This window comes from Xiphophorus couchianus, chromosome 9 (genome assembly GCF_001444195.1).
Source record: "Xiphophorus couchianus chromosome 9, X_couchianus-1.0, whole genome shotgun sequence".
In the NCBI taxonomy this organism is placed as follows: domain Eukaryota; kingdom Metazoa; phylum Chordata; class Actinopteri; order Cyprinodontiformes; family Poeciliidae; genus Xiphophorus; species Xiphophorus couchianus.
Window position 1 is genome coordinate 1610885 of NC_040236.1, and position 23459 is coordinate 1634343.

The 23459-nt window shown below is 39.9% G+C and overlaps 1 protein-coding gene across 1 annotated transcript in view; it reads left to right on the forward strand.

Annotated features, from left to right (window-relative positions):
- The first annotated feature begins 8931 nt into the window (after positions 1 to 8931).
- The window catches only part of LOC114150372 (formin-2-like), an 84441-nt gene continuing 69913 nt past the window's right edge, over positions 8932 to 23459 (forward strand). The window contains exons 1-3 of the mRNA XM_028026740.1: positions 8932 to 10851; positions 13294 to 13526; positions 17264 to 17442. Of these exons, the coding sequence (XP_027882541.1) occupies positions 9272 to 10851; positions 13294 to 13526; positions 17264 to 17442 (1992 nt within the window). The 5' untranslated portion in view covers positions 8932 to 9271. The remainder of the gene's footprint in view (positions 10852 to 13293; positions 13527 to 17263; positions 17443 to 23459) is intronic.

Genomic DNA, 23459 nt, shown 5'->3' on the forward strand with positions numbered 1-23459 from the left:
TTGATTCATCTTGTCTAGGTATCAGAACTGTGACACAACTTTCTGACCATCTTTAGACTTAGACTTAGACTTGTACTTTATTGATCCCTTGGGAAGACTCCCTCAGGAAATTGAAGTTACCAGCAGCTCCCAGGCAAAAAACAAAGATAACACACAGTAAGCAAAAATGCAAAAGAATACAAAAATACAAATTAAATACTAAGGTACACACTAAATGTGAGTAACCAAAACCTTAAATTATGCAAGAAAAACCTTAAATTATGCAAGAAACAAGGAATAAGAATATAGAAGATAAGAATATAAATAAATATAAATACAACACAAAAAATATATATATATATATATATATATATATATATATATATAAGAATTTGGCGGATAGATTGACCAGTGATATCGTATTGCACTATGTGGTTTGACCTAATGAGTATGTAGAAAAATACAAGGGGTCACTACTCCTCCTTCTACCCTCTGTCCTGTGTCACCCCCCCCCACCCCAATGAGGAATTGTACAGTCTGAAGGCATGGGGGACAAAAGAGTTCTTAAATCTATTGGTCCGGCACTTGGGAAGCAGCAGTCTGGCACTGAACAGGCTCCTCTGGCTGCTGATGACGGCGTGTAGAGGGTGGCTGCTATCGTTCATGATGTCCAGCAGTTTGTTCAGTGTCCTCGCCTCTGCCACCGTCACCAGAGAGTCCAGCTTCATGCCGACCACAGAGGCGGCACGCCTGGTCAGTTTGTCCAGTCTGGACGTGTCCTTCTTGGATATGCTGCCTCCCCAGCACACCACGGTGTAGAAGAGGACACTGGCAATCACAGACTGGTAGAACATCCAGAGCAGTTTGCTGCAGATGTTAAAGGACCGCAGTCTCCTCAGGAAGTACATCCTGCTCTGCACTTTCCCATACAGGTGGCTAGTGTGTTTTGACCAATCCAGTTTACTGTCCAGCCACAACCCGAGGTATTTGTAGGAGTCCACGACCTCAACCTCAGTTCCCTCTAATGCGACTGGTCTCGGCTTTGGTCTGGACCTCCCAAAGTCTATAACCAGCTCCTTCGTCTTAGCGGTGTTGAGTTCCAGGTGGTTTGTGTGGCACCAGAGAGCAAAGTCCCTCACCAGACAGCGATACTCCTCCTCTCTGTCGTCCCTGATGGCTGTGTCATCAGCATACTTCTGTATATGACACAGCTCCGAGTTGTAGTGGAAGTCAGAGGAGTACAGGGTGAAGAGAAGAGGGTCCAGCACTGTGCCCTGGGGGGCTCCTGTGCTGCTGACCACAGACCACATACGGTGTCCTTCAGCCTGACATACTGGGGCCTGTTGGTGAGGTAACTATGGATCCAGGTGACCAGGTGTGGGTCTACTCCCATGCTGTTTAGTTTATCCTGGAGCAGAAGGGGCTGGATTGTATTAAAGGCACTGGAGAAGTCCAAAAAAAGGATCCTCACCGTGCCGCTGCCCTTATCCAGGTGGGAGTGGGCCCGGTGCAGCAGGTAGAGGATGGCATCCTCCACACCAACATCTGACTGGTAGGCGAATTGCAGGAGATCCTGGGCATGTTCCACCTGGGGTCTGAGGAGGCCGAGGAAGAGCCGCTCCAACGTCTTCATCAGGTGTGAAGTAAAGTGCCACGGGCCGAAAGTCATTCAGCTCGCTGGGCCTGTTCTTCTTGGGCACTGGGACGATGCAGGATGTCTTCCAGAGGGTGGGCACTTCCCTTAGCTGCAGGCTGAGGTTGAAGAGCCGCTGTAGTGGCTCTCCCAGTTCAGTAGCGCAGGTCTTCAGCAGCCTTGGACACACCTGGTCCGGCCCTGCTGCTTTCCTGGGCTTGAGCTTCCTCAGCTGTTCTCTGACCTGGTCTGTGGTGATGTGGGGCGGGGGTTGTGCTGAGGTGTGTGGGGGGGTTGTCAGTGTAGTGTTGTCTGGGGGGAGGTGTGTGGTAAGGAGCAGGGGTGGCTGCAGTGAGAGAGGGGTTTGGGGGGCCATGGACTGGTTGAACCTGTTGAAGAAGTTGTTCAGTTCGTTTGCCCTCTCCATTGTTCCCCCAACGACTCTGGTCTTTGTGTTGAGGCCAGTGATGGTCCTCACACCTTCCCAGACCTCCTTCATGTTGTTCTCTCTCAGCTTCTGCTCCACCTTTCTCCTGTAACTGTCTTTTGCTTCCCTCACACACTGTTTCACCTCCTGCTGTGCTGCCTTCTTTATGGTGTATCGGTGACAAGCCTGACAAAAAAACTGGTAGTCCTTCCTTTGCGGAACGGTCATGTTGTCTTTCCTCAGTTACATGACCACTAATTGACTTAATATGAACTTCCAGCATGTCCTTCAGCGTCATGGAATTCATTGAAGAATCAACAGAGGGAAAGAAGTTGATGGATATTATCCCATCATGTTGGTTTACAGATGAAAACAAGGTTCAGTGCTTCTGGCCAGCAGGTGTTGGTATAAATGTCACTAAAACAGTAAAGCAACAACTACAGCCAGATGCTTCATGGAAGTTATGCTGTGTGCGTGTTCTTGGAAATGCAGGTGACATTTACTTGTATGAAAATTTTCAAAACGTGAGCTTTAGATTTACAAATGTGTTGATCCTTTTTTTAAAAAATTCTTTTCTAAAGACTACTATGGAGAAGCATGACGAAAGCTTACAAGGGCAGAAGCAACATCGGATCTTCAAACAGATAATGATATCCCAGAAAAGCGACGTAGAAGGTAGTGTGGAACAGGGACTTATGTAACAAACAACTCTAAATCTTCTGTCTTCCTAGTTGTCAACTCCTTTACCCATTTGGTTTGCTTTACGTTTTCCTCATCCTTCAGGGCTTAAAGCAGGCATGTCCAAAGTCCGGCCTGGGGGCCAATCACGGCCCGCGGCCAGATTTCATACGGCCCGCAGCTTCAGTCTTATAATGTATTATTTATGGCCCGCCTGCACTGTGAAACAGAATAAATAAATCATAAAACTTGAAACTGTAATTCCTCCTTTCACCAAATGGTGGCAGCACCACTTTAATACTATCAGTCTCTGCCTCCGTGCAGCGAACCGCTCTCCACTCATTTCTGCCATGGCCACTGCAAAGAAAACGAGGAAAGTTTACAGTGAGGGCCGCCGCTTTCAAGAGAGATGGGAATTACAATACTTCTTTTCTGAAAATCAAGGCAATTGTGCTTGTCTAATTTGTAATGAGATGGTTGCCTTGTTTAAGGATTTTGACGTAAAGAGACACTACCAGACTAAACATGCTAACACATACAACAAGCTAACAGGGAGTGACCGTGCTGAAAAACTGAAGCAGCTCCAAGCTGCACTGGCATCACAACAGCGATTTCTTTGGGCCTGAGTCAAAAGAAGATACCACCAAAGCAAGCTACGATGTTAATGTTAATAGCTAAACATGGCAAACCTTTTACTGAAGATACATTTATCAAAACTGTGTTATGAAAATGGTGGAGAACATTTGCCCTGAGAAGAAGCAAGAATTTGCGAATGTTTGCCTGGCACGTAACAGTGTGGCACTGAGAGTTGAGGACATAAAACTGAATGTTTTGAACGGTAACGTCTGTCACTATCAGCAGTGAAAAGCCAAAAGAACATTTATGCACTTGGATTTATGGCACTTATTTTTATTAAACTCTTGAGTAAGATTTGGTTATGAACCTGTAGATGTGATACAAACTATTACTTTCTGAAAGATATTGTAAATGACAAGAGCAAAATTCACTTGTTTTAAAATTTAATAATAACAGACAATTTTGTATTATTTATAACCCCTCTTTAAAATGTTCTTGAGGCAAAGATATTTTTAAACTCATGTAAATTTAAGGTATTTTATACAGTTTGTTCAATGTTATCTGACTCTCCAGATATGAAAGAAAAGCAGAATTTCTGCTTTTAGAGTTGCCTGAGTGGCTTATATTTGGTTATTTTGTCATTTGAAAAATAAAGATAATTGTGACAATGAAAATTGTTTTATAACAGTGTGTATTTGCATGACACTTTTGTAGTTAAAAAATGTCCGAACAAACTATTGGCCCCCAGGCATCTTGACTTTATCAAATCTGGCCCTCTTTGCAAAAAGTTTGGACACCCCTGGCTTAAAGGAACAACATATTTGTAAGAATGGAAAACTACCCAGGAAAAAAATGCTAATACTTATGAGCTTTACTGTAGATTTTGCCACATTCCTACTTTAAATGAACTCGATTACTGTTTTTTTTATTTATTTTTTTAACTTTCCTCCATATTGGTTGTCATAAGTTCAGCTGTAACTTTTTATCCTTTGCATCTTGTTTCTGTATCTCACAATTAACTTGAAATAAAATCCTAAAATAGTTAAATTGCTCGCTAGACCTCAGCCTTTTTTTTTTTTAACCAACTTTTACCACTTGTTAAATTCTGATTTATCATTTCAGATCCTTCAAAAAATTGGGCACATTTTCATCAAGTGAAGACAGTGTGGACTCCTCAGAGAGTGAAGTTACACCTCCTCCTCCCTTGGAACTTACCACAATTGGATCTGCTTCAAAAGTGTATAGTCTCGGTGTGCACACAAAGAGAAGCCCCATTGCAACCTCTGCTCTGGAAAGCCCCAGCACAGCACCAACTCCAAATCTAAGAAGCCCAACTGCAAGTCCTGGGACTTCTTTGAGCAGGAGCAGCTCCAGCTTGGGAGAGGCTATGTTTACATGACTGGTTACACTTCTTGAAGAGGTCAGAGAAACACAAAAACTACACGGACAGTTGCTGAATACCTCGCTGAGACAGAAATCTGCTTCACCACTGGTTGAACCACCTGAAGGAGCTGTTTTTCCAATGTGTACAATCAATGATGTCCTGGGCATGAATGAGAAGCTGGGTGACTCAGACTTCATGTCTGGAGTTGTAAGTTAAAATTTTGTTCCTTAAAAATGAACATTAAATTAGGCCAGTGGCAGTAAGCAATTAATTAATGACACAAATTAAAACAAATTTCCATAATTTATTGTTTTTCTGTTTCTACTAAAAACTGCATGACAAGTATTCAGTCTGGTGTTTAGGTCTCAACTAGCCGTTTTTTGAAGTACACATTTGTTTACAAAGACTTCATAATTGGATATTTAAATTGTTTTCCAGTTGCAGTGCTCATTGTTCATTAGAATTTAAAGTTTATCAATCTTTGAGAATGTGTCCTTGCATTATTTACTATTATATTATTTGAAAATGGTCGCAAAACATTTAATCACAGTAACTTCTGGGAATTTATTGTCCAGAAAAATTTATTGTGACAGGAATCCCTTAAATTGGTACATAAATGAATTGCCATTTTGTCCATGTATAAAATTAAGCATATATGCTATATATGTGTGAAACAATAACAAATCAATTAATAAAACTTACATGTATCATGTATCCTGATTTTCAAATGTTGTCTTGTAATTGTCATTATATTTAAGGTTGCCATGGTTGCAGAAATTGGAGGAGTGTCCTTAGATGACGCAATATGACAAGCTATGCAATTCCTGATGTCCCATGAATTAGCAGTCCAGTTCAACCTGTTTGGCCGACATGGGAAACACCAGTTTCGGGACCTGCATCTCTTTGATGTTGTGTATGGTAAATATCAGTTTTTATGGTCAGAGTAACTTTTCTTTTCACTTTTTTTCCTTAAACATTTGTTAATTTATTTTGTTTGTCATATGCCTTTTGTTTATTTTTAGTAATCTTTTAGGTTAAAAACTGAGACTTCAATTTTTGGTTTTATTCACAGAGTGTTCTTTCACTCAAGAACTTGTTTTTGATAGCTGACAAAATTTTAAAGCAATATTTGTATTTCAAACAATATTAACAAAATAACTATAAAACCATAATAGAACCTTTCTTATATCAGTATAAGATAGATATAGATAGATATTTTCAATTTAAACTAAGAATCTAGTGTGTGTTTTCATAATAATAAAGACTCGAGTACTTTTATTTTGGCAGATCTTTGCAAGCATTTTTTATGCCCCATGAAGGGGGAGAGGCAAATGTCATGAATGTTACATTGTATTAAAGTAAAACGCTAATACAGTTTCTACCTTTGTTTGTTATTTTAGGGGCACTTAAAAGAAATGCATCCATCCATGGAATCACATATAAAAATACGGAAAAGGCACTCTCAAAGTGGTTCACTGGAGCCCATGACAGAGGTGGGAATAGGAGAGTTAAAGCAACTAGGGAGGCTGCCAGTTCTCACTCAGGTGGGCAGGTCTTCCAAGAAGGACAGTTACAATAATATGCAAGTTTTTAAGTGTAAGCATGCATCTAGGTTATTCTCAAAGGTTTTGTGAAAGATCTGTGTGTATGTGCCAGTAAACAAGTTTGTTGTTCAAAAATGCCATGTGAACAATTTTGTAGATTTTTTGTTGTATTTAAAGAGCGGCATTTGCGCTTGTGGCACCATTTGCTTTGTTAATGAAGTTCTAATAATTGCTGAGGTATAAAATAACTTCTGATTACAAAATAAAAAGCCTTGACCAAATGAAATTTCTTTTTCCTTTTTTTAAACAAATTTTGTGATAAAGCGTTTTAGGACTTTGGTTTGTTTAAGATTGCATATCTATCTATGAATGTAATTCATTTCAAGGTTAGGTGAGAACAACCCCATTGTTCCTAAAAGGATTAAGGCATCTGGCTCTCACTGAAAACCCAGTCAGGGCCTGTAAACCAATATGGGCTAAAGCATATGGGCCCATCATGGAAAATGTGTACTAATTTGTTACCCATGCTAGCCCAGGTGAAGTTCTATTAAGGCCCAGTTCTGAAAGCACATATATGAACCATGCATGGGCTTCATGTAAGTAAATCATCTGGGCCCCACTGAAAATTCAGTTAAAGCCCATTAAAACCCGCGTAGGGCCACCATGGAGACCTCTAACAAACCCACTTGTTACCCATATTCTAGCCGAGTTCAGATCCAATTGGGACCCAGGTAAATATTCCTGAAAGCACCCTAGTGGGCCACAGATGGGTCTCATGTAAGTTAACCATCTGGGCCCCACTGAAAACCCAGTCAGAGCCCATTAAAATCTACTTGGGCAAACCCATGTGGGGCCACCATGGAAACCGTGGACAAACCCACTTGTTACCCATTTCTAGCCCAGTTCAGACCCAATTGGGGCCGAGGTAAATATTACTGAAAGCACCCTAGTGGGCCACAGATGGGCCTCGTGTAAGTTAACCATATGGGCCCCACTGAAAATCCAGTCAGAGCCCATTTAAATCTACCTGGGCAAACCCATGTGGGGCCACCATGGAAACCGTGGACAAACCCTTTTGGGACCCATATTGTCTGCCATCTTTTATCCCTTTTATATATGGGGCCCACCTAGGTATGCTGGCTAGGAAATGGCTGAATTACTTTTAATCAACAAAATCTCCATTGCAAAATTGAATACATACCAACAGTGCTTTCAAAGACTAACTGAATCAAAGTTGCAGTTTGTACTGAAAGAAAACCATCATGCATTCTCTTGCTTTGTCTGCTTTTAATGACATCATCAAAAACTGCAGACTCTTAAATGTATTACCTAAATTCCGCCACTAGATGGCAACAACTGAACACTTCCACAGTACTGTATAAACCTATGAAATGTCCACAAACTGACATACAACAGCACACTGCTCATCATAAAGGAGATGAGGACATATTGGTCTCAAACTGTTCTTACTTAAAGGAGCAAATTTATGAATATATAAAGCAACACAAAATATTGTGTATTTTTAATGGGACATTATTTTCCAATATCTTATGTCAGCTGTTGTTTGTTACTCCTGTTAACAGTTTTAAATAACTGACTCCAAACTAAGCACTTACTTTGCTGTAGTCAGTACAAATCATAATCACAAGTAGCTTAAAAAAATTGACATTTACATTTATTGTTAAATATTCAAATTTACAATGTATGATAAAACCGCTGACTAAATTTGGAGTTAAACTGATGCATTAAATTCAGCAAAGGCTTTTCCTTTTCTCAGAAATTAACTTGAACTAAACTTGATGGGTTTTGTTCCTGTCTTCCCATTGATGCAACACCATTAGATCTTGATACAAACACAGCCTAAGGATCAATGCCGTTTTTGCTGATCTATTCTTATGTTTTATCCTTACTCATAATTGAATATGATTTCAAATATAACTGAGTAACTTTACTCAAAACAAATTTAAGTAAAAGTAAAAGTTCAGGTTTTGTAAACAAATTAAGGTTATAGACCTTAAGTTGTAATTACAGCAATACGAGTAAATTTAACTAATTTCCAACCTCTATGCCAGAACCAATATATATATATATTTTACATTGTAAAGGGCTTGCCTCATAGACTACTTTCTGCATTATCCATACAGGTTGACTATAGTACAGTGAAATATTTATATTTTTATTTGTTCTGGTTTGCAAAATGAGCCCCTCAAAAATCAATATCTTTTGCAATCCGTTAGGCTTTTAGATAGCCTCGTGTAAAATGTATTCATTTTATACAATCAGCTGAACTCAACAGTGTTGCATAATTATTTGGAGTGAACTGGCTTTTATGTAGTTGAATCTGAATGTGACTAAGCATAACTAGATGCTAATTAAGCTATAATTTGAACAGAATTTTTACTCTGTTGGACTTCATAGAGATTGGATATTTTGTGCTTCAGTTCACTTGTACAAACATTTGGGACAGGTGGAATAGTTTTCAAAAAAAACATAAATTTTGTGTTGAGGGTAACATTTTAAAATCCCTAAGCTTCTTTTTTAGAATATTGATAGAACATGTAGAAAGATGTCGGAGATTCATGAGAAATGTAGTTGCAAACTGTGAAATTAGCTGCAGTGGCAAGTGACACCGCCGAGGACTGAGCTTTGTTCCCACTCCAGTTGCTGCACAATCCGTTAGGTCTGCCTCCCTGTCAGAGCTCCAGGGAGAACATAGAGCTGGCGTCATCCTTTCGGCAAACCAAGAGAAGGAAGGGGGAGGGTAAGACAGAAATGGGTAGGAGAAGGAGGGTTGTCTGTGCTTCTACTGCATCAGCGCCAACATCACTGCCTTCGTCACCGGAAAACAACAAGGACTGACTAAAGCTGAGACTAAAGAGAAAAAATACTGTTAGCAGCAGGAAATCTCTTTCCATCAAATACGGATTCCCACATTAGGCCACTGCGTCTTCACCTTCCTTAGCCAGAGGCATCATCTCCCGAGAGAGAAAGAGGTCTTCTAGGAATGACTTGAGAAGAGAGGACGACAGCCATCGCTCCATCCTGTCAAGATGGGAAATCAGGAGGCAAAGCAAAAGAGAGCTGCGCCTTCATCGGGTAATGGAAGCTATCCTTCGCTAAATGAAGGATGGAGGGAAGGAGGAGGGGATTGGACAAAAAGGGGGGGCAAGAAACTCGGCAAGCAGGGAGGTAAAGGAACAAACAGCAGTGGAGGAGGAGGGACTCATGGCACTGGACCAGGTAAAAAACGAAATAAATCTGATTCCAAATCCTCCGTTTTTTCCCTCCGAAAAAGAAAGATAAACCTGAAAGGAAAGGGGGATACATGCTCATCAATACCAGGTTTAAATGAAGATGATTGGGCTTCTCAACATGATGATCTGGACAGCACCAAAACACCTGACCTGTCTGCAGATGAACTAGGACACTCAGATTCTGAGGCTGCATTTCCTGAAAAGAGAAAGAAATCAGAACAGGAAAACAGGAATAAAGATAGAAGAGAAGATGAAAAGTCACATGTGCAATTGAAAGCCTCAACAGAAACCACATCGCCCACAGAAGAAGCAGGACAAAAGGGGGGTAGCTCAGGATCGGACACTGATATATACAGTTTTCATTCAGCAGCTGACCATGAGGATTTACTTGCAGACATCCAGCTGGCTATTAGACTACAGCATCAGCAGCAACATGATGGGGAGAACGCAATCTCAGAGGTACATGCAGGTGGAGCGGGGGACCTGAATTGGAGAGCAGCGGAAGAATGGACTAAGAAAAGTAATAGGGTGGAAAAAGAAACTCATCAGGAGGTGCTTGGTATGACTCCAGAACTAGAGGTGGGCTCTGATGCACTATCATTCTTAGAGACAGAAAGTCATGTTTCTGTCAATCACACAGACTCGCTTCCAATGCTGTCAAGTAGAGAGACATACCTGTCCTCTCACACAGAGATGAAAGGACAGGGGGAGGTCCAAGAAGGGCTGGGACCACCAAAGTTAAGTATGAAGACGAGAGAGGGACAAGCTTTTCTTTGTATTGCTACAGGCACAAAAGACCAGCATGTGGACATCTCCATGGCAACTGGAAGTCTGACCGTCAGCCCAATCACTATGGCAACCTGTGACAATTGTTCACCTATAGTCTCAATTGACAGTGAAGGGAAATGTCTGGGAATGGTGGAGGAAGCAGAGTTCAGTCCCCCTCCAGTCAGTAACAGTAAAAGTACTGAACATGCAGAAGGATTTAGCTCAGGGGCTGTGTTTGATGAAGGTGATGGTCAGTTAGGCTCAGGTACCAGTGCAGAGTCCCTCGAGGACTGTGTTTTGACTGGTTCCAAATCCAATCAATGTGCTGCTTCTTGTAATGGTTCCTCACCCTCTGACCAGCTCTGCAGCAGGGACAGCATCTGCTTTATCACACTGACTCCCCAGGGGAGCCCAAAGTTGGCAAAGCAGCTCCTCAAGTCCACCCATTCCTCCAACTTTTATAGCCATGTGGTGAAATCCTACCCCACTATTTTTCCATCCTACATCAAGACCACTACGCGACAGCTCAGTACCCCAGGACAATCCCCAGCTTTATCTCCTTCCCACAGCCCACTTTCTCCACGGAGAGCCCATCTTCACAATCGCAGGTACATATGCTACTCCTCATGCTTATCATTTAATGATTTTTCATATTTGTACTCCATTTTGTGTTTTTACAGAAAATTATCCCAAAAATGAGATTGCACATTTATAATCTGATTCGTAGTTATTTATACCAGGAATGCAACTGAAACAAAATTAAACAGATTTTCAGAATTATCTTAGGATGCAATCTTAACCCAAAGCTATGGAAAAGGTAAACAATAATTCACATTGTCACTACATTAACTGTACATCAAATAGTTTGGGATAATAGGATTTGAGAAGATTAACAAAATCAAATTCAAAAAATACTTTGAGATCCCAAAGGGAAATTAAATGTTGTTGTAACTCATATTAAATCTTCTTCACAATTGTTGTAAATTGTGATGGTTGTTGGCAGGAAAGATCTGTAGTGGTCTGTATTACAACAAATTTGAAGAAGCCTCTAATTGAAGACACTATGTTTTTCCAATACAGTATTATGAAGAGGATGGCCAGGCTTGTCCATACATTTCATGATTTTATGGAGAATCCTTCTTTGCAACATCACCTTCAGATGATTTGTTAACAAATTAACGTTAAAAAAGCATGTAAAAATTATGTTTTTCTCGTGAATGAAGTGATAACTAGTTACAGAAAAGCTAAGCCTACCCAATTGTATTATCTGTCAGCAATCTTATCAGTCTGGTTATATAATATACAATGTTTTTCTATCAGTTTCTAATCTATCAGTAATCAGCCTAAATGGCAACTGTTATGGAGTCCTAATCATATACTTGATTGAATGGAATGAGAGTGTGGCATATTTGTCAGAGGTCATCTGCAAGGTGCTGGAAAGATGCACAGTACAAGGTCATAGCAAGAATGTTCATTTCCACGTTCAGTCTCTGGGCAGGTTGATGTAAACAAGTATGATTTATCAGATTATGAAGTGGTGAAAAGCCAGTTTTTGTAATTAATTACATACATGTCTGATAAGTTATTATACAGATCTCACTAAACCAAAGCAAACCAAACAACAAACAATTCACAAAACAATTTATTTGCCTTCATCAATAATGAGTAGAAAACTGCTCATTTATCAGGCAATTTTTTTTCCAAATGTGCAAACATTTTAAAACTAGAACATAGACCTAAGAAATTGCTGATTGGACTACAGCTCGTTTTTACTTTTGAACCGGAAGTTATTCTGGCTTTAACGTGTTTTTTTTAAAACATGAATGTTCTTGGTGATCCAAAGCCTCTTGCCACAACTGCTACAAAAGTTTGGTGACAGCTCAACCAGCTCTTTTCCACAGTTTGGGCAAAAATGGCTACGTGACCGTATTCCAGCTCCAAACAAGCTGTAGTCCAATCAGCGATTTCTTAGGTCTCCCACTGGGACATACCTCTTCCGTTTTGTTAATATTGTAGTGCATTTGTAATTTGTAATTGTTCTTTGTTAATGTTGTAGTGCTTTTGTAATTTGTAATTGTGCTTTCAATTTGCTGAAGTGGTTTGCACCTCAGGGCCACCGTAGAAGTGGGATGATCTTGGGTTTTCTTGACAATATTTAACTTTTACAATCACAAATTATTAAAGTCATACAGTTATTTGGTGAGCAATTAAGTCAAGAAATAAAACATAAACAAACATCAAATATAAATACTTCAAAGGACTTTCCAAAAGGAACTGAGTGAATATTAACTCAATGAAAGTAGTCTTGCTTAAGCAAGATGGCTTTACCAATACCTATCACTACAATAGTTGCTCAGAAGCAAAACAATTGACAAACCAAAAGGTTAGATGGTAAACCAATAAAGGTTTTTTAGAAGGTTTTTATTGGCTCTAGTGGCCTTTACTTTGGACTTTTCAGAGTAAAATGGGTTGTGAGAGAGGGGGACAACATGCAGCAAAGATCATCGGGCCGAGATTCGAACCTGCGATGACTGTCGAGGACTAAGGCCTCCACACATGAGTTGCATTTAACCCTGTGCAGCCACCTTGTTTGTTTATAGACATCTTAACCAGTAGAATCAGAACTGATCAATTTAATTGGACATTTACTTTGATTCTAGATGTTTTACCTACCTGGCTTTTTTCCGACAGGTAAACATCCAGGGTCATTATCTCTGCATATCCTGTCAAGCTCAGGCAAATAGTCTGTGGAATAAAAATTGTTTGAGTTCTGTCTGATGCCAAGGTAAAGGGTGTAAATATGTATGCAAATCATTTAGATTTACAAAAATATATATAGCTACAGATTGATTGTTGCCTATATTTCTTGCTTTAAATATGAGTAAAGCCTGAAACAAGACCTTTGCACATCACTATGATGTCTATATATATGAGAACAAGTGTTTCCAAAAAAGGTGGTGAAACAAAGGAAATTCCTCCACAAAAGGAATAGATTGCTGAACTGTATTGAAGCCTACACAGATGTTAACCAGAAACATAAATGTTGACAGGATGGTGGCTGGAGAACACGAAACGCACAGACAACGGTCACTGAGCCTTACTGGGACTCTAAGCCGATCAGCTGACTGGACAGAGGAGCTTGAAAAGAGGCTGAGAGGCAGAGAAGTGGATGGAGGAGAGTATCTGATGGGCTACAGAGGAGGAGGCAGTCAACCTATCTGTGCTACCAGAAGATCCTCATGTGGACAAGTCTCCCTCTGTGCTTTTCAAGATGTCTTTACAGGTGAGCAAAGAACATGCAACAGTAAAATTTTGGGAAGTCGTCACTTTCTTACTTTAATAGAGATAGAAGAAGCAAGATATTCCCAGATGTTCTTCTGTTGATGAAGTTGTATTGATGTTGTTCAATTAACTTAACATTTCAAAGTAATGATTGAAAAAAACTAGCCAGATGCGAGATCACTTCATAGTACACTTCATCTGTCTCAATTTTGGTATTTATTTATGTTTGTTTCAATGTTTTCTTCATGTCACGGTTTTTACAGTACATGAGTTTTAGATTTTGGCCTTGTTTTCAGCCTACTATTATTGGGTCATGCGCCACCTGCTTCCCCATTAAAGTGTCTATTTGCGAGTGAAAATGTGTAGGAGTAATACTTTTGTATTTAACTATGGCGCCATGTATTCTGATCACCATGTGTCCATAGTCTTTTCTGGGTCATAGGTAGAATTAGTTTTCCACTACACTTTAAATTTTGCTTGTTGGTTGTAAGGTTAATTTGCATAACATATAACTTAATTTAAAAAACAAACAAAAGAATACCCTCCATCTTAAAGAATTAGCAACATTTAATTTTCTCTAGGAAACCAGTCACACAATCCAGTTTCTAACAGGAGTCCCTATGCCAGAAAATGCTTCACTGAGTAGAATGAAGTCAGAAATACAAATCAATTGGTTGGTTTGCATACTATTGGCGATCCAACCACTATTGGAAACCCAGCAGAGCCACACCAAGCCATATGTAACAGCCACTCTTCTGTGTTTGTTAGATTTGTGAAGTGCACAATTTATAGCGGTCCAATCAAAAATGTTTTTTACATGACCTGTGGATCTCTGCTGCTCCTACATAGTCACCATAATACTTATGGTTAGTTCTCTAATTAAATCAACAGATTTAATAGAGAATCTGGCTGTAAGTCTGTGACCCAAAACTTACAGCCAGACCTGTAAATTTGGGTCACAGCTGTTAAACTCTTTTGCCAAAGGGCCAGTGACCTGCAAACTTTAGGTGTGTCTCTGATTCACACCTGAATAAAAAAAAATCCTCTTTACCATCCCACTGTAGAACTTGACTTCAGACTGAGGAGGCACTTTTGGCATTTGAGTCAGGTTTGGTGAATAAGTTATATAAGCTACTGTCATGTTCAGTGTTTTTCTGTGTGTTTCTTTTGAGTTTCCTGTGTATCTGTGTCTCAGTGTTGTCCTGTCTTCCCCTTGATTGTTCCCAGGTGTGTCTCGTTCTGTGATTACCCCCTATGTATTCAACTCCATCTGTGTTCCTTGTTCCTCGTCGGGTCCTTGTTTTGCAATTGTCGAATGTGCGTTCAGTCCTTCATCTGGTCCATTCAAATTACTCAGTCGTGCTGCCTGGTTGTGTGGATTTTCTGGACATTCTTTATTAAAATCATTATTCATCTTTACCTGGGTTTACAGGCGTCTGCCTCACCATCACCTCCACCGCACCATTTCATGACAGCTATAGTAAACAAGCCCTGAATGACTATAATTTAGCACTCCTAGTGTAGGTGAAAGGCCTGAACTAGGAGTGGGTAGGTTTCCAGCAAGTCATAGCATTTTCTTTTTTTCATTTTTTAGCAGATATTGGATTGCAGATGGCTGTGTAAGATATTCAATGCCTGAGATATTGTTTTAAAATCTAACCACGACTTAAACTTCATTATTTTATTCCTGACAGGTCTTCTGGAATTCTCAATCAAGCATAGCACATTTCAGCAACAAGACAGTTCAAAGTGTTTCACATTATGAAAACATGAAAAAGATCAGTTCATAGTAGACGTCATCGGTCTACTATACTTGTAGACTTGTATACTTTACCATGTCCAGAGGACTCCAACGCACTTCCCACTACATTCAGTCATTCACACACATTCACATGGTGGCAAGCTACTAGACAGTAGCTACAGCTGCCCTGGGGCAGAGGTGGGGCTGCCATGCACAGGAACCACTGAGCCCTCTGACCACCACCAGCAGGCAAAGAGGGTGAAGTTTCTTGCCTAAAGACACAATGACAGAGGTGGGCAGAGCGGGATCGAACCGGCAACCAGCCAATTGCAGAGCGAATTCCTACCACCATCGTCCCTCGAAAAATAACAAAACCTCATAGAAATGTCATACAGTCAACAGTTCTGAAACCAGTAACAGACATTGCATTTTGCCAAATGTTATAGTTAAAATCATCATTGTATATCAAAAATGTTTGCAAATATTCCATTTATTATGGTTGAAAAGCAACTTTAGCAACAGTGCAAAGTGCAGAACACACAGCCATATTGTTCTGCACTTTGCACTGTCACATTATCTGTACTTTGCCATAATTGGACCTGCTGCTACTTCTTTGGTGTGGTTGAGTGCCTTTAGTTAATTTAGTTGTATATATTGTTATTATTATTATTGTGTGTTTGCTTATTTATACTGTATATATTTGACCTTTTGCATGGGAGCTGCAATGGAAATTTCGTTGAATTCTGTTCAATGACAATAAATGCTATCTATCTATCTATCTATCTATCTTAAACAGGTGGATTTTTAGTCTAGGTTTAAAGGAACTCAGTGTTCCGGCATTTGGCAGTTTTCTGGAAGTTTGTTCCAGGTTTGTGGCGTGTAGAAGCTGAATGCTACTTCTCCATGCTTGGTTCTGGTTCTGGGGATGCAGAGCAGCCAGAACCAGAAGACCTGAGAGGTCTGGAAGGTTGATACAAAAGCAGATCTTTAATGTACTGTAATGCTAAACCGTTCAGTAATAGAAGCATTTAAAAATCTGTTCTATGAGCTCCAGGGAGCCAGTGGGAGGATTTTAGAACTAGGTAATGTTATCTCCCTGGTTTTAGTCAGAATGCCAGCAGCAGCGTTCTGGATCAGCTGCAGCTGGAAGACTAATTTTTTAGGCAGACCTGTGACGACACTGTTGCAGTAATTAATGTGACTAAAGATAAATGCATGTATGACTTTCTCTAGTCATACATGCAAATTATACAAGAAAATTCGGGCCAAATTTTCTTTATAGAACTAAAATGTGGTCAAAAAGGCCACATTTGAGGGTTATTTAACACTGGATCATTCTGAAGTGAATATGTTGATGTGATTTTGACCATTGTTCTGGTTTTGCTTTTGAACTCTCCTCCCGTAGATGCCATTTTTGTACAGTGTCTTTCTTCTTGTAGAATCAAAAATCATTGACTTTAGATAGACAAAGGATGTTTGCAATACTTTAGATGTTGGTCTTGATTCTTTTGAGAGTCCTTCACATGGTGGATCCACATCCACCATGATAGTTATTGCCCACATGCACCTTTCCAAAACCACTTTTGGAAAGGTGCATGTGGGCAATAACTATCATATTGACTAACTCCATTCAGCTTGCATAACTTAGTAATTACTTCAAGCATTGTTCATGCTTGTTCATCTTGGTAATTGCTCTTACAGCTGGCGTCAAAGCTTTAGAAATGGCTTTGTTGACTCATATGTAAATAACTATTAGTATTTGCATTTATTTTTACTGAGTCACTGCTTTTTGAAATCTTTTAGCCTTTTTTTTTGGTTTTTGGTGGTCAGTTGAGGAGGGCTTTCGAAGCAAATCATGCTAAGGGCCACAGACCATCTTTGCTTAGAACTGAACCTAGAACATAAGAAATTTAAGGTGATTTACAGAATATAATGGCTTTAAATATTCATAAAGTGTTTTGGGGTTTTTTTGCCCCGTTTATTCTATGGCTATGCAGGTCGCACCCTTCTTGAGAAGCTGTTTTTGCAGCAGCAGCAGAAGGAGCCAGAGGAGGCTGAGAGGCTCTGCTCCAAGATCTTGGCCATGGGTCTTCTGCTTCCTTTCACTGACTGCTTCAGAGAACAGTTAGGCGGCAGCACGGCTCAAATTTCATCCACTGCATCAGCCAAGTTTGACGTACGTACTATTATTTTTACACATCTTTTTGACATGTTTCAAAATTCTCTGAGGGTCATGTGTAATTTATCATCACTTTTTCAGCAACAGTGCCAATCCCATTCGGCATTTAAATACTATTGTCAGGAGACACATTCACTCATGATGTGTATGAATGTCAGATAAACATTCTTTAAAAATTAATTCTGTATTAAAGCCATGTTCTCTTCAAGGAGGATTTGTCATGCCACATTTTTATGTTGTATAATAACTTGCATCCAGAAAGTTAGGAATAACCACTAAGGGTAATTTGGTGACTTGGCCAAATTTTCTTGACCTGCAAGTTGTTATAGGTGTCTGATGTCATTCTTTTGTTGCATCCCCCAGTTGCTTCCAAGCTTCAACCATATAGCTTTATGGACTCAATACACCGGAGGCGATGTCACCCCCTCTCCAAGGAAACTTGTGTGATGAGGTGACAATCAATTCCTGTCCTCCAGCTAAGCGATCAGTGAAAGTTGTTCATGTGAAATTTCAAGCTTGTAGACATGCATATGCGACGCAATATAAAAAGTTACAAATTGTTCAACTTTTGTCGTTGCTGCCTTCACCATTGCTTCAGTCTCATGTGTTGGGTTCAACCAGAGTGGCAAGAACCTGGCGAGTCTCACTGTCCATCACTCCCCGTGTGTCAAGTGTAATAGAATTGAGCTGGAGTTGAAAATATTAAAGGTAGTTCACATACTTCATTGTCCCATTCAATTCCTTGAATACACCATCACCACCCACAGCCCCGTAGCAAGATGCCAACTCTATCATGCTTAACATTTGGTATAATCTTTTTAGCTTTACAAGAGTCACCTTGACTTCTAAAATATACTTCTTGTCATTTTGGCCAAATTGCTCAATCCTAAAACATGTTCATGAGGTTAAGTCATGTTTCAAAGTGTAGGGTTTGGAGTACATTCGTCTTTATTTGAATAGAATAGAATAGAATAGAATTACTTTATTCATCCCAGCAGGGAAATTACTTCGCAGTTACAGCATAGAGACAAGACACACACCAACCACCACTGAGTAGCAATGTAGACAAGATAAAATAAGAATAAAATATGACATGCTGTCAATATAAAAAGCAGCTTAGAGCAGTCCTTGCAAAGATTCAAAAATGCAGAACAGAATGTATATGTAAATATATGTACAGCAAGTGTGCCACAGTGCAGTTGTGCGAAATTGGACTGATTAGTGCAGAACAGTGATTTAGCTTTTATTGTACAGTGAGATGGCATGTGGCAGGAAGGATTTCCTGTATCTGTCCCTACGACAGCGGAGCTGGAGCAGCCTATGTGAGAAGGTGCTCCGCTGCCTGTCCACTATGTGGTGGAGAGGGTGCTGTTTATTGTCCATAATAGACAGAACCTTCTTCAGTGTCCTCCTCTCCACCACAGTTTCCAGGGACTCCAGCCTTAGTCCCAGTACAGAGCCAGCTTTCCTGATGATTTTGTCTAGTCTATTAGAGTCGCCGGCTCTGATGCTGCTTCCCCAACACACAGCAGCAAAGAAGATGGCACCGGCAACAACACTGTGATAGAAGGTCTCCAGCATCTTGCTGCACACATTGAAGGATCTCAGCTTCCTTAAAAAATAGAGTCTGCTCATCCCCTTCCTGCACACAGCGTCAGTGTTAGATGCCCAGTCCAGTCTGTTGCCGATTACAACTCCCAGGTATTTGTAATCCTCCACCACTTCCCCTTTGATCTTCAGTGGCCGTGAAGGTATCTTCTTCCTTCTGAAGTCAATCACCATCTCTCTGGTCTTACTAATGTTGAGCCTCAGGTGATTCTGGTCAGACCACTCCACAAAGCTGTCCACCAGTGTCCTGTACTCCCCCTCCCCTCCATCCCCTATACACCCGACAACCGCTGAGTCATCAGAAAACTTCTGTAGGTGACATGATTCAGAGTTGTACTGGAAATCAGTGGTGTACAAGGTGAAGAGAAAGGGAGAAAGCACAGTTCCCTGTGGAGCTCCTACGTCACTGACCACCACACCAGACAGGACACTGCCCAGATGGACAAACTGTGGCCTGCCTGTCAAGTAGTCAGTCACCCAGGAGATCACTGAGTCGTTGACACCCATCCTCCGCAGCTTCTCACCCAGTAGCAGAGGCTGGATGGTGTTGAAGGCACTGGAGAAATCAAAGAATGTGATTCTCACAGTGTCTCCTCCACCATCCAGGTGCGACAGTGCTCGTTGCAGCAGGAAGATGACGGCATCATGAACTCCTAAGTGGGGCTGGTAGGCAAATTGCAGGGGGTCTAGAAACGTCCTGACATCTTCTAAGTGAGAAAAATAAGTATCTGAACACCCAGCGACATTGCCAGTTCTCCCATTTAGAAATCATAAAGGGGTCTGAAATTTTCGTCATGTCATAAGGTACATGTCCACTGTGAGAGACATAATCTAAAAAAATAAATAAATTTTAAAAAATCCAGTTATCACAATGTATGATTTTTTATTTTTGTGTTAGGCTACTGCTGCAAGTAAGTATTTGAACACTTGCCATTCAGCAAAAATTCTGGCTCTCAAAGACATGTTAGTCTGCCTCTAAACACTACACCTTCACTTCACTTATTATTCTAAATTAGAAGCACCTGTTTGAGGTCATTAGCTACACAAAGACTCCTGTTCACCCCACTCAATCAGTAAGACTCCAACTACTAACATGGCTAAGATCAAAGAGCTGTCAAAAGGCACCAGAGACAAAATTGTTGTTATATTGCAGGCACAAATGGGACAGGCGACCACATAGTCTTTGATCATACAAAACTTTTGGTGGCCATCTTTGTATAAAGATGTCAAAGAGATTGTTTGGTTTATGCCAGAATGACATGAAAATTTGGCAGTATAGGTCCAATGAATAAGATGAGCTCTGATGGAAGAAGGGAGATAGAGACTATCGGGTAGTATGTTATCAGGACCGGGTTTGGTCTGTTGAGTTGTGAGTACCTGGTCTCTAATTTCCCAAGAAAGGGCTCCGATGACACAATGGTGGAATGATGGTGGCGCAAGTGTGTCTTTATCGAGGAAAACTGTCTTGAAAGTGCATCTGGTTTGGTGTTTTTGGACCCAGGCCTGTAACAAATTGTAAAGTTGAATCTGGAGTGAAAAAGTGACCAGTGAGACTGTCTGGGACTCAACCTTTTGGTCTGTTGAAGATAGGCTAGGTTTTTGTGATCTGTCCAACCGATGGGATGTTCAGCCCCCTCCAGCTAGTGACGCTATTCATCAAAGGCCATCTTTATGGCAAGGAGTTCTTTATTGCCTACATCAGTTTTTCTCAGCTGATGAGAGACGGCAGGAGGAGATTGCACAGGAGTGTAGTTTGTCATCAGTTGGTGAAATCTGTGACAGGACTGCTCCAACCCCTGAATGAGACAGGAATAAACTGTCTAGATCACATGTGTCAAACACAAGGCCCGGGGGCGAAATGCAGCCCCTCGCAGCTTTTTATGTGGCCCTCTAGATTCTAGACTTATGCATAAATAAAACGTACAGGATAACAGTTGTGTGCTTAAACATTATGTTTTTTAATTAAATCAAAATGGCTTTTATTTGTTACGGCCAAATTACATTAGTCAATTCTTCCAGTTTTACTACAATCGCAGAAATTCACACAAATCAACAAATTGTGTAATTTTTTGTGCGAATGCATAATTGTGAATTTACTGAAAGTTTTCCAGAAAAATTGTCAAAAACATGTGTTTGAAGTGATACCAACTCCCACCTGCAAGTGGCAGTATATTTTACTTCTACATTTATGCTTTAATTGATGTCAAGTTCTAGTCTCTGATCGTCAATTTGCGACTAATGAAAAGTCACATTTACCATTATACATAAGTGCAAATATTGCAAAATTTCTTACAAATATTTTGAAATTAGCAATTTATTGCAAAAAAATTACAACAACAAAAAAGAAATCCTGGAGGAATTGATGAATGTGAAAACTGTTAATTATGATTTGAGTTAGGACATTCGTGATGTTAATGTGGCCCAAAATGAAAACGAGTCTAGATGGATCTGGTTAAGTGAGGATGGATGCAATGGCAAATTAGTTTTATGAAACTTCGGGTGACCAACTGAAACTGGTTTTGGTGGATGTGAGACTGGTAGAACAGTTTGTCATAGTTTTTAATGAAACGACGGTAGACGTTTGCAAACCCCAGAAAACACTGAAGTTGCTTGCGAGATGTGGGAGTAGGCCAGTCCAAGAACTTGAACCTTTGCTGGCTCTGTCTTCACCTGCCCGCTCCCCAAACATATCCAAGAAATGTGAATGATGAGGCATGGAACTCACATTTCTTTGCTTTGACAGTCTATTCTCCAAGAGAAGCTGAAGGACCAGGCAGACATGTTTTTGTGCTTCTCTACGGACCTTGGAAAAAATGAGAATGTCGTTGAGATAAACAAAGATAAACTGATTAAGCTACTCCCTAAGGACATCGTTGACTAGAGATTGGAACACAGCTGATGCACTCATGAGGCCAAAAGGCATATCCAAATACTCAAAATGGTCAAGTGACTGATCTAATAGTTTGTACTCACTTGTTGATCACATAACCCTTTCATGCATAAATTATGATCCTGTAAGTCTGGATTTTCAAAATTGTTTTTGATTATCTTAGGGCATTAAAGAAAAAGGTGGGAAAAAAACTTGGTAATTTTCTTTTTTCTAGGATTTATCCAAGTGTCCACTCAGGTAGACAACATGTGCTTAAATTTTTTTAACTAATGATTTGCTGTATATTACATTGTGAATTTTTATTTTTTTGTACATTTTTTACATAATATTTTGACATGAGTTAATAGAATAAATATATATAAATATATAACATTGTATTCAACTCGCATCCTAGTCTAATGTTCACTACTATCTCATCCCTTTATTCACTCCCTCTCATTCAACTGCTCAATCTAATTTTAGTCGTATTTTGGCTTCTTCTCAAACAGTATATTATGGGCATTTTTATTTTTACAAAACTAACAAGATTGAATATGATACTTCAGTCATTTTGTTGTTTTCTGTAACATAACAGTACAGTCTCTTCAGTTTCAGTTATATAACTTCTCAAACATAAAGATGTTGAAATATAACGGTCCTCAGAGTGAGCCGGCACATTACCGACGCTACCCCTGTCCGACAAAACTGACAAAATGGTGCATTGGAACCGTGACTCAATTATACATCACGTCAATCAATATGTAAACATCCTACAAAGTTGCCTTGGCGAGTTTTTTCCACTGTATACTGACCTGGAGAACAAATTGACAGGAGTCATCAATGGAACGTAGCGCTGCATTTAGCATCCAGATTGCTTTTGCGGCAGACCGGAAGTCCATCCCAAACCCAACCTGGAAGCAATGCCCCCCAAACAAAGATTCCGCTTCGCTACTACCACTCTGGTCCCCACCTCAGGAAAGCATTATAAATGTAATGCTTAACTGTGAACAAAATATAATTTGTTAATTTATTTTTTTCTTTTAGAAAATAGCATAAATTTTACCTGAAACTATTTCAAAATTAATTAAAAAAAACCCAAAATACTGTGGTGGCATTTCTAGGTGCACCACATACGTATATACAGTATATATATATATCAACACCACCTGGGGTTTTTGTTCCAGGACTATTCAGCTTCACAATATTTACAAAAAAGCTATGCCAGGTCAGGACAACAAGGAGAGGTGGATTATTATATTTTAGAAATGGTTTATTTTCTCCAAAGTTTAAAGTAGGCCTACAACAATAGAATGCATGCATAAAAGACGACTTACAAAGTTCACACATGTATACTGCACATTAGCTCTTCAACACCAAGTTGTATACTACAACCCAATTAAAAAAAAGAACATTTACACAAATAAAAGAAAAGCCCTCCAAACCAAACAGCAAAACAACATGCATGCAAACAAAATAGCAAAACAAAACCTGCAAGCAAACAACAAACATACATACAAAAAGGGGAAAACATCTACAA